This window comes from Oryza sativa, chromosome 1 (genome assembly GCF_034140825.1).
Source record: "Oryza sativa Japonica Group chromosome 1, ASM3414082v1".
In the NCBI taxonomy this organism is placed as follows: domain Eukaryota; kingdom Viridiplantae; phylum Streptophyta; class Magnoliopsida; order Poales; family Poaceae; genus Oryza; species Oryza sativa.
Window position 1 is genome coordinate 12801504 of NC_089035.1, and position 12636 is coordinate 12814139.

The 12636-nt window shown below is 47.7% G+C and overlaps 1 protein-coding gene across 1 annotated transcript; it reads left to right on the top strand.

The window, feature by feature from the left end:
• The first annotated feature begins 421 nt into the window (after nt 1-421).
• Nucleotides 422-2345, top strand: LOC9271394 (organic cation/carnitine transporter 2). Its single transcript, XM_015786933.3, has one exon. The coding sequence runs from the start codon at nt 576-578 to the stop codon at nt 2199-2201; it is 1626 nt and encodes a 541-aa protein (XP_015642419.1). The 5' UTR covers nt 422-575; the 3' UTR covers nt 2202-2345.
• The last annotated feature ends 10291 nt before the right edge of the window (nt 2346-12636 follow it).

Sequence of the window (12636 nt, forward strand, 5' to 3'; positions counted from 1 at the left end):
TTACACGCATAAACTTTATGTATAGAAATATTTTATATACAAAATATTTGAATCCGAATTTGAATTTGAATCGGGCATATAAACTTTTGACTTATAAACATTCGCTCTATAAACTTTAGGTGGATAAACTTTAGATGTATAAAATTTAGGTGTATAAACTTACTAAAAAGAGGAAATTATAAAATATTTGGATTCGAATTTGAATTCGAATTTGAATCGGGTATATAAACTTTTGACTTATAAACATTCTCTTTACAAACTTTAGGTGGATAAATTTTAGATGTGTAAACTTTAGGTGTATAAACTTATTAAAAGAGAAAAAGAAAAAAAAAAGAAAAAATACGATCGATCGCCCGTTGGCCTTCTCGACCAACGTCTCCTGGTTTCGGCTCAACAGCATCTGCTCGGCCTGGCTCCGAGACGTCTGCAGGCATCCAAACAAGCTTGCAAGTTGCATCCGGAGATGCGAGCCAGGCTGATACAGCCAACCAAACACGCCCTTAATTTTCCCCGATACTACCACTGGCATCGTGAGAGATCAGTAGAGGTGAGCACTCAACTTCGCCAAATCGCCCATGGCCGAAGCGGCCACCACCACCCCGCTGCTGACGAGCCATGAAGCAGAGCCGTCCATCGACGACGTCATCGAGGCGTACATCGGCGCCACCGGCGCCCGCCAGCTTCTCAAGGCCATGCTGCTGGCCTTCGCTTGGGCTTTCGACGCGCAGCAGGTGTTCATGTCCGTGTTCACGGACGCGGAGCCGCCATGGCACTGCACCGGCGTCGTCGACGCGGCTGCGGCGGCGGCGGCCGACTCCGGCTCGTCCTGCTCGCCGCCGGCCGCTTCCGCTTCGCCGTGCGCGCTCCCGCCTGGCACGTGGGAGTGGGACCGCCCGGCCGAGACGTCGGTGGTGTCGGACTGGGCACTCAACTGCGGCCCGGCGCTCGTCTCCCTCCCGGCGTCGTCGTTCTTCGCCGGCAACCTCGCCGGCGGCTTCCTACTCGCAACGCTCGCCGACACTCACCTGGGCCGCAGGAAGATGCTCCTCCTGTCACTGGTGACCATGTCCGTCGCCGCCGCGCTCACGGCGTTCTCGCCGAACGTGTGGGTGTACTCCGCCCTGCGGTTCGTGTCCGGGTTCGGCAGGTCCATGGTGGGCACGTCAGCGATGGTCCTGTCCACGGAGCTCGACGGGAAGCGGTGGCGCAACACGGTGAGCGCCGCGGGATTCGTCTTCTTCTCCGTCGGGTTCGTGTCGCTCCCGGCGCTCGCGTACACGTTCCGCGAGGCGTCGTGGCGGAACATGTACGTGTGGACGTCGCTCCCGTCCCTCTGCTACGCCGTCCTGCTCTACCTGCTCGTCCAGGAGTCGCCGCGGTGGCTGCTGGTGCGCGGCCGGAAGCAGGAGGCCATCGAGGCGGTGCGCCAGATCGCGTCGCTCAACGGCGGCGGCGGAGGCATCACGACGTCGAGCTTCTCCATGCTGGACGCGTGCGCCGTGGAGCTCGGGGACGGCGGCGAGGGCATGTTCGCCACGCTGCACTCGATATGGGAGCGGCGGCGGGCGCTCCGGAGGCTGGCGGCGATCACTGCGGCGAGCTTCGGCGTGGGCATGGTCTACTACGGGATGCCGCTCAACGTGGGCAGCCTGAGCCCCTCCAACCTCTACCTGAGCGTGGCGTACAACGCGGTGGCCGAGCTCCCGTCGTCCATCCTCGCGTGGCTCCTCATGGGCAGGTGGTTCAACCGGCGCGGCTCGGTGGTCGCGCTCACCACGGCGTCCGGGCTGTGCAGCCTCGCCGCGTGCGTCCCCGCCGTCGTCCTCCCGGACGGCGCGCGGATGGCCGCCGAGGTGGCCTCGTTCTTCGCGTCGTGCACGGCGTACGACATGATGCTCATGTACACCATCGAGCTGTTCCCGACGTCGGTGCGCAACTCGGCGGTGGGGCTGGTGCGGCAGGCGGTGGCGCTGGGCGGCGTGGTGGCTCCCGTGCTCGTCGCGCTCGGCCGCGAGACGACGAGCTACTGGTCGTCGTCGTTCGGCGTGTTCGGGCTCGCCGTCGGCTGCCTCGGGCTGTTAGTCACCTGCCTGCCGGAGACGAGGGGGAGGAGGTTGTCGGACACCATGGAGGAGGAGGAGGCCGCCGTCTTGTCCAGCTCTGGCGCGAGCGACATGGATAACAACGGCGAGCTCGTGTAAACGACGTTCAGGTTTGTTCTGTACATCTTTGGTGCTGGATATTTTCGTGCAGGTCGGAGACGAAACTACTGTCATTCGTCAGTCATGTATAGTGCCACTGCCACCAACTTGCAGAACATAATCCAAATGATTGTTACGAACTTACAGTTCCGCTTCATTTCATCGGTACGGGTGGATAATAACGAGATATAAGTTTAGCTCGGCTCGACTTAATTATTGAGTTCGACCAATCCGAGCCATGAACTTAACTAGCTGATTGGCCCGCGCAATTGCGCGGCTAGCACCCAAACAAAATCATATATTCTTTTAGTATGATTTTACTTAAAATTTATTAAATAGCTATCTCATTGTCTTAAGACTTTGAAAGATCAAACCTTATTATCCTCGTGTTTTTAATTATATAGTTTTTAAAAGTCACACCAGTTGCTACCCCTTATGTCATCTTCTTCTTTATTTGTTTACTCGATATATCACTATTTCTATTCATTCTTCATGGAACCTTTAAAAATTGGATTTTATAGTTTTTAGAGTTTATTGTCACGTTGGGTTTCATTTTTATAATTTCTAGATGTCCCGTCGAACATTGATATTATACTCCTCTACGGCCTGTCCACTGTCTCTTCTCTTTATTGTCATGGAGATTTTAAAAACAAAGATAATTAATTATCATTTAGGTTCATTTTTACATTCTAAAAGTCCCGCCAAACCGTCAGCTGCTTTGCTATTGTACTCCTCTACGGCTCGCCCACTGCCTCCCTTCTTTATTGTCATTGAGATTTTAAAATCGAACATGATTATCATTGTTTTTTTTTACTTTTTAAAAGTTCTGAACGTAGTTTTATTTTAGAAAAAGTACGAATTAGCCCCATGAACTATTGCGGTCGGCTGAATTTCCCCCCGAACTTGAAAACCAGACATGACTAACCCTGAACTTTCAATACCGGACGAATTACCCCCCTCGACCCAATCCAGAGCGGTTTTATCCTACAATGCGTACGCGTGGCAACCCAGTCAGCATTTTCTTTTTTAAAATATGGTGGGGCCCACATGTCATATACTATCTCTCTCCTTCCCCTCTCTCACTTTCTCTCTCTCCCTCACTCGGCGAGCAGGCAGACGGCGGCTGCGGCGTGGGATGGGAGGTGGCGGTGTGGGATGCGGCGGCGACAGCGTGGAATGCGGTGGTTGCGGCGTGGGATGCGGAGACGGCGGCGGCGTGGGAAGTGGGATGCAGAGGCGGCGGCGACTGTAGCGTGGGATGCGGCGGCGGCGGCGTAGAACACCGAGGCGGCGGCGGCAGCGGCGGTGGCCACGTGGGATGCGGAGGCGGCGGCGGCATGGGAAGAGTCGGCGGCGGCGCCTCCGCATTCGTCGCTGCCTCCACTCCCCGTCTCCTCCTCCAAGCCCACCTCTGCGCCAAGAACGTTCGTGCGCCGCCTTGTCGACCTCCTCTACTTGCCGCTCTACCTCCCGCGCCGCCTCACCATCTTGGATATCGCGGCGCACCGGTGGTCGAAGCCCACTGCGGTGGCCTTCGAGCTCCTGTCCCCGCTCCTCCCCACATCCCACTTCCCACGCCGCTGTCGCCGTCGCAGCATCCCACGCTGCCGCCGCCGCCGCCGTCGCCTCAGCATCCCACGCCGCAGCCGCCGCATCCCGAGCCGCTGCCGCCGCCTCCCATCCCACGCCGTAGCCGTCGTCTGCCGTGCTCGCCGAGTGAGGGAGAGAGAGAGAGAGAGTGAGAGAGGGGAAGGAGAGAGAGACTATGACATGTGGGCCCCACCATAATTTAAAAAAGAAAATGCTGACTAGGTTGCCACGTGTACGCCACGTAGGACAAAACCGCTCTGGATTGGGTCAAGGGGGTAATTCGTCCGGTATTGAAAGTTTAGGGTGAGTCATGTCTGGTTTTCGGGTTCGGGGGGGGGGGGGGGAGTTAAACCCACCCCGATAGTTCGGGGGGTAATTCGTTCATTTTCCTTTTATTTTTTATAATTTTTAGAAGTCCCACCAAATGATGCCACTATGCCTCTCTACAGCCCGTCTGCTGCCTACTCTTTATTGTCACTGTGATTCTAAAAATTGAATATAACTATCGTTGGAATTCATGTTTTTATTTTCTAGAAGTCCCATCAATCGTCGGCGGCTCTGCAACTATACTCTTATACACCCCACCCGTTGCAACTATACTTTTTATTGTCACTGAGATTTTAAAAATCGAATATTATTATCAATGGGTTTTTTTTTATATTTTCTAGAAGTCCCGGCAACCGCCTTACTTGTTTGCTTTACGGCATGCCTGACGTCCCTCCTTTTAATCGCCATTAGCATTCTATTTTGTATTTTATTAATAATTTTTATATGTCGTATCAACCGCCACCACTTTACTCCTTTATAGGCCTGTTACTTAATTTTATCTCATCACGTGTTTTAGATAGTATTTTCTTTCAATAGTCTTTATTTTTATCACAAATTTTAATTATTTATAAATTGTATTTCTAATTGAAATATTATTTTTCCTTTTATAATTTCAGAATTTATTTTTTTTAAAAAATTAGTTAATATCGTATTGTGTTCTTTTAATGTTTTTATTTTTTATTTTCAATTTCAGTTGTTTCAAAATTGTATTCCTACTTGAATACTCTTTTAATTTTTCTAATTTTGGATATTATTTTATTTTTTATTAGAAATTTTAATTAATCTCGTATTGGGTACTTAGATGGATTCTTCTTTCAATATTGCTTATTTTTAATTCCGAATTTCAGCAAATTTTAAATTGTATTCCAACTTGAACTCTTCTTTTTTTTCTTTTTCTAATTTTGGATTTATTTTTATTTTTATTCTGAATTTTAATTAATCTCGTATTGGGTTCTTATATGGACTCTTATTTTAATATTCCTTATTTTTAATTCCGAATTTCAGCTATTTTTAAATTGTATTCCTACTTAGGCTCTCCTTTTATTTTCTAATTTTGGATTTTATTTTATTTTTATTTCGAATTTTGATTAATCTCATATTGGGTTCTTATATGTAAACTTCTTTCAATATTGCTTATTTTTAATTCCGAATTTCAGCTATTTTTAAATCGTATTTCTACTTGGATTCTCCTTTCCTTTTCTAATTTTGGATTTTTTTATTTTTATTTCGAATTTTGATTAATCTCATATTGGGTTCTTAAATGGAAACTTCTTTCAATATTGCTTATTTTTAATTCCTATTCTGAATTTTAATTAATCTCGTATTGGGTTCACTCTTATTTTAATATTCCTTATTTTAATTCCGAATTTCAGCTATTTTTAAATTGTATTCCTGCTTAGACTCTCCTTTCCTTTTCTAATTTTGGATTTTGTCTTATTTTTATTTCGAATTTTGATTAATCTCGTATTGGGTTCTTATATGGAAACTTCTTTCAATATTGCTTATTTTCAATTCCGAATATCAACTATTTTTAAATCGTATTTCTACTTGGACTCTCCTTTCCTTTTCTAATTTTGGATATTTTTTTATTTTTATTTCGAATTTTAATTAATCTCGTATTGGGTTCTTCTATGGAAACTTCTTTCAATATTGCTTATTTTCAATTCCGAATTTCAGCTATTTTTAAATCGTATTTTTACTTGGACTCTCCTTTTCTTTTCTAATTTTGTATTTTTTTATTTTTATTTCGAATTTTGATTAATCTCATACTGTGTTCTTATATGGAAACTTCTTTCAATATTACTTATTTTTAATTTCGAATTTCAGCTATTTTTAAATCGTATTTCTACTTGGACTCTCCTTTTCTTTTTTTTCTCCGATTAATGTGGAAATTTCTAGCCCCACAGCGAACGTGGTGCCTCCTTTCAAAACTGTTTTAATAATATAATATAATATATAGATAGATAGATAGATTTGAGCTTTCTCCCTACCTTTTAATCAGCAACCACAACTTGTATAACAGAGACATACATTTACACGCCACGAGACTTGGCGATCTTTTGTGCCCGTGAGCCAACCCCTAAAAACAACTCTGTTGTTCGTCATTCAACTGAAAAATTGAGGACAAGTCTATGGGTACTAATTTTTTCTTATAAAATCTGATGTGGCAAGATGCGAATAAATCTAGATTTTATTTAATTTCCATCTATCTAAATCAAACGGTTAACAAATTTGTTAGTAAGAGTTTTGTAAGAAAATTTTAGTACGCGTAGAAGTGCTGAAAAATTAATCAGTCGAACCTGATCACCACAGATCTTTGTGCACAGAATAAGAATTAGGATTCAGAGTCGGTGTGAGAGGTAGGGTTGGGGAGGAGGTAAGCCCTGAAGTTTTCCTTCCTAGAGCCTTAATGCAATTAATAAATCGCTCAAATAAACTGTTTAAATTAACCTAAAGTAAAGACCTAAATTAAAACCTTAATTAATAAATGATCTGTGACTTGGTGTGAAATTTTCTAAATTCCCCATGTACCAAAACTATTAACTGGATTTTTACTCAAATTTTCAGCACAAAAGGAAATAAATTTAATAGCTAAAATTGTTTATCGAATTAATAAAAAAGGAAAAGTCTTTTCCTTCCCCTCCTTGTTGTTGGGCCGGAAGTTGGCTAAACTCCCTCTCTTCTGCGTGTGGAATAAGTTCATTTTGACTCCCTTGAAAGTTACCCGAATCTAATCCATGACCCTAAATCACAAAACCGGACATCTCGACCCCAAACTATTGAAACCGGTGCAATTTGACTCTCTTGGCGGTTTTGGAGGGCGGTTTTGCTGACGTGGCGCCTACGTGGCGGTATTGACTAGATCTTCTTTACATGTGGCGTTGACGTGGTGCTAAAGTGGCATTAGAATTTAAAAAATAATTCATTTATCATTCACACAAAGGATGACATGCAGGACCCACTAACATGTGGGGCCCACATGTCATCCTCTCTCCTCCCCTTCTTCATCGTCCCTCTCTCTCCCCTAGCCTTTCTCTTCACCACCTGAGCAGCAGTGGGCACGACGGCGGTGTCTGGCGATCGGGAGTAGCGGCGCGGCGTTCGGCGGTTGGGAGACGACGGAAGGGCGGCGGCGGCGGCGGGCAAGCGGAGACTGTGGCGGGCGGCGGAGACACGGGCATGGCGGGAAGCGAAGATGGAGGCATCCGGCGGTGGCTCCCATGGATAGGGTGAGGTGGGGGATCCGCCACCGCCCTCCTACAACTGGATTGACGGCCAGCGCTGTCGCCATGGCGTGCAGGCTAGCCGTGTGCTCCGCCTCTGCTCTCGTGCCGCTGCGCCACCGCCTCCTCCCCCTTGTCTGCGCGGCTCGCCGGGATCCCTGTCGCCACGACCACATCGCTCTGTCGGCGCCACGACCACATCGCCCTGCTACTCGCGGTGAGACGCACCACCAACCTCCTCTCCCGCTCGCCGCCCAACTCCCTTGCCGCCGTCCTTCGCCGCTTCCTCTGCCACCGCTGCTACGGGCTTGCCTACCGCCACACACCACCGGCCGAAGGGGAACAAGGAGAGAAAAAGAGAGAAGGGAGAGAGCGAGGAGGAAGAAGGAAGGAGACAGGGAGGACTGACATGTCAGCCCCACATGTCAGTGAACGACATTTCTTTTTGTGTGAATGACTAATAGGTCCCACGTATATTTTTTTAATTCTAATGCCACTTAAGCGCCACGCCAACATCACGTGTAAAGAAGACCCAGTCAATACCGCCACGTAGGCGCCATGTCAGCAAAACCGCCCTCCAAAACCGCCTAGGGAGTCAAATTGCACTGGTTTCAATAGTTCGGGGGGTCGAGATATTCGGTTTTGCGGTTTAGGGTCATGGATTAGATTCGGGTCACTTTTAAAGGAGTCAAAGTGAACTTATTCCTCCACGTGCTCCGCACCGACCCACCTCACCCATGCCTCTCCCATGCTTCTTGGCCTACCACAAGCTGCTCGCCTCCTTGCTGCTTGAGGACACCGACAGGTGGGCCCTCACCCACCCACTACTGTTGTTTTTGTCTCCCCGGGGCTCGGGGAGCTCTGGTCTTCTTCAGCCTCTGCCACGGCGAGATCGTCCCCTTCGCCCTCCCCGTCAGCCTCAGCACTGCCCGTAGCTGTGGCCACATGGGTCGTTAGTTCGCGGTGGCCTTCGACGATGACTGCAAGATCTCCCTATGCAGCGTCATGTCCGGCGAATCTGTGGCCATCCCTTGGGCCCTTGTGTTCCCTATGGTGGAGATGGTGTTGTTCGCGCCGCCCACCACGCGGGGGTTGGTGGTGGTGGTGCTAGGGCGGTTGGGCACGATTACGCTGCTGCAGCTGGACATGGAGGACAATGGATGAACCCCAACAGCTGGGGCGGGAGCAGCGGTAGCTGGGGAGTCGGCGGTGTGGGGTAGGGCTCCGCCCAATGCGGACGCGGTCGGCGCAATAGGGGAGGTGGGCGGTGACGCCAAGGAGGACATTGTTGGGGAGATCCTCCCTCCCCCAACTCACCTTGTCCATGCTGCCGTCTTCGCTCCCAGCCATGCACACGTCTCCACCGCTCTTCGCCATCTCCTGTCATCACCGCTCCAGCAACAAAGAGGGAGAAAGGTCGGGGGAGAGAAAGAGAGATAAGGGAGAGAGAGGGGGAGGAGGAAGAAGGGGAGGAGAGAAGATGACATGTGGCCCCACATGTGAGTGTGTCCCACAATATTTTTTTGTGTGAATGACAAATGGGTCCTACACATATTTTTTAATTCTAATGCCACATAAGTGCCACATCAACGCCACTTGAGACGAAGACCTGGTCAATGCCACCATGTATGTGTCACATTAGCGAAACCGTCCTCCAAAACCACAGAAGGTGTCAAATTATACCGGTTTTTTAATAGTTGGGGGGATTGAGATATTGGTATTGTGGTGTAATGATACGAACCTTGTTTGGTCACTTGTTAAGGGAATCAAAGTGAACTTATTTCTTCACATTCCCATAAGAGCCGTTCTCTCCTGGGCTGCTTTTAGGCCATGCATATACCGGCCTGAGCTTGCAGGCCTCATGTGCTTTCCCGGCCTTCGGCTGCATGGGCCACCCTTCGGCCTTTTTCTCTCCCCAGCACCGTTTGCACATGCTGCACCGAGCCACCGACCGATGGATGTGGGTAGTGGGTTCATGTGAGTTCTCGACTTCCTGATCAAGATTTTCTACTCCTCTAGTCCTCTTCTCTTCTCTTTCGCTTTTCTTCTATTTTCCTTTTCTTCCCTTCTCTTGTTCAATTTCCTTTGCCAGAGTTTGTATAGATATAGACTATTAGACTTACTTAGCATATGGTTCTTGTGAGTGCTCGACTTCCTGATCAAGATTTACATCCTAGTGCTCCACGAGTATTACATATGCACATACGGGCATGTTTTCAAAATGATTTTAATTAACGAGAGTAGTTAAAGATTTGCTATTGATATATGCCTCTTTGAAGAGTCGCGGATGGCAGTGTGTGAGCTTGGCGACAACATTGGTCCCCCAATTTTTTGAGGCCCTTAAATCAAAAAGGGCACAGATACAAGCCTAGCAGGTGGCAGCCTAGTGTTATGCGTGGGGAGTAAGCCTATTTGAGCTCCCTCAACTATAGTTCGAGATTGATTCGTATTCCTCATCTGTAAATAGAAATGCGAAAACCTTCCAAGGAGTTGATTCAAACGCAAGCCAAACTGCAACTTTAATTTTGGAAGATATTAACTTTAGAGTTTGCTTTCAAACTACCCTAAGTTTACCCTTTAATATATTTGCTGTCCACAAGTAGTTTCCTTGTCGAATGTCAAATGTCTGTAATTTAGGCCTTGTAACCCAACAAACTGTTTTATATAACCAGCAATTCCCTTGCCATTTTCAGTTAAAAAAACAGATAGAGAGCCTCCATTAACAATGAAAACCTGATCATTTGACCTCTCCGAGTGGTTTTCACGGTGGTTTGTCTTACGTGATGATCCAATCAACAGAAAAAAATTTGAAAACTTGTAGACGTGAAGCTTACGCTGTACGATCACATGGAGATGGACTCCAAATGGAACATACTCAGCAAACTCCGCCTACAGGATGCAATTCGTTGGATGCATACAAGACAATAGGTCCGATTTCTTTTGGAAGGCCAAGGTGGAAAACAAATGCAAATTCTTCTGTTGGCTCATGATCCACAGAAAGATCCTCACAGCCGACAAATTTCAGCTTCGTGGATGGGACAACAGCCACATTTGTCCACTATGTGGAGTGGAACCGGAGACAGCAACGCACCTCCTCATGGAATGCGCCTTCGCTAAGTAGGTCTGGAGAAATATTTGGCAAAATGCGGGGCTCCACATGCCGGTGGCTTCCACCTTCGATGGGGATATGCTAGGTTGGTGGTCAGCTTGCAGAAGAGAGATGGCCAAAGAGCATAGAAGAAATGTTGATGGCCTCTTCATCTACACAACTTGGGGTATATGGCTTCAGCGTAATGCAAGAATCTTCAATGGCACATATAGCACAGTGATGCAAGTGGTTGATTCAATCATTGCTATGTGCAAAGCCTACATTGGAGCACATGTTCTAGATGAGTAGCGCCCGTACTCTACTTCTAGTTGCTTCTCATTTTCTTAAAATTTTAGTTTCTTATCTCCCCTTGCTGCCTCTGTAGAAGGATGCTTGGGATCCTTGCTGTAATTTGGGTTTGTATAAACCCTTTGTTGCCTTTTCTCTCTTCTTCTTAAATGAAATTGGCAGAGCTCCTGCCCGTTACCCCCTCAAAAAAAAGTGAAGCTTACGCTGTATATTATTGGTAGGAAAAAGATGAAACAATCAGTGGGCTCCATATGTTCCCACGTGTAAGCGATGGCTCCCTGCGCCGCTCCTTCCTCCTCCCCGGCGATGCAGCCACTAGGAGAGGCAGTTTGCATCGACCGCGTTGGCAAGGTCCCACATGGGCTAAGGCACATCAACGTTCGTCGTCCCGTGCGTGCGGCAAAGCTACAGAGGAAGAGAGGCAGCACACGGCTGCGCGTGTGGTGGCGGCCGAGCAGCGGCATGGGCCACGGCGCCAGGTGGAAGATGGCAAGCTTGATGTCTCCATTGTGGAACCTGGCAGAGCAAGCTTCATCTCAAGGGTGAGTCAATTGACGATGTGCCCTGTGTTGAATATATAGTCCCACATTAGTTGTGGAAGGACACAAGTGACCTAATATATAAGTGGGGGAGCCCCTCACCTCACTAGCTAGCTTTTAGGGATGGGAAAGACCCTTTACGATTCTACACCCTGCTTTTCCAATCTCCATGCCAAATGTAATACTAGCTTTCTACTACACAATTTACAATCGATTCGAAAGCAACAACAAAGATCGAACAAATTCAGAGGCCGGCCAATCAGCCATAAACAACTGAGACTGTCCTCTCACTTGCCGAAGCAATTGCTGAATGTCATGGCCAACCTCTTCGACCCCTTGACCATGAGATCAAGCTTGGCCACCGTGCGGCACGGCAGCAGGGAGCAGAATTCTGGCTTTGCCTTGGCCTCCGGTGCTTCAATCACTCAAGTCGACATCGATGGCGAAATGCTTGTGCCTTAGTTGCGGATGAGTACTCTAGTCATCGTATGTGAGTGAGGGGATATGAGGAGAGAAGGTCGATGTGATAGAGGAAGAGGAACTGGCACCGGATTGTCGAGGTGGAGTTTACGTCGCTGATAAATTGACCCCACAATTGGTTTCTAACTGGTTTGTCACGTAAGCGTTACGTAGGACAAAGACCGATTCAATAACCCACATAGACAATTGACCCAGTTTTAATAATTAGAACCGCTCAAAAACAAAATGGGAGGTCAATTGACCTAGTTTTAATAATTAGGGCAGGGCTGGAGCCCGGAGGCTCTGTACCCGTTTTTTGGTTGGGATGGAGGCAAAATGGATTTTTTCCTATGAGCGACCTATGGTAGTGTGGGACCAGGCAACGAGCGCGAGCTTCGAGTGGGCGTGCCACGTGCATCGTCCCATATAACAAGATGCGAGATCATCCGATCAAGTCGCAACCACATCTTGCCGATCCCAATTCCTAAGTCATGGGCATTTGGCATCTTCAATTAATTTCGAGTAGTCCAATCGTTCGACATGAGAAGACGATCAAGATCAACGAGTTAGATGACGACTCCCTTACCCTGATGAGTGCTGCGCTACTATAGTTAGTATACGAGCGAGCGACGACGAGCGACGAGCATTGAGACCTAGCCGTGTCAAGGCAACGAGTGGCTGCGTACTTGTCATCTTGGAGTCCTCATCCTCGATGGACGATGGCTCGATCTGATCCTAGTTGGTAAGCTGAGACCGTAATTTGGATCAAATTACCGCGGTCATAATTTAGGTGATCGACTAAATCAAAAGTAAGGTTAATGCTTGATTTGAAATTCAGAGCCCAATTTTACCTTATTAGACATACAACATTTCTAAACTTTTGTAATTTGCATTTCGTT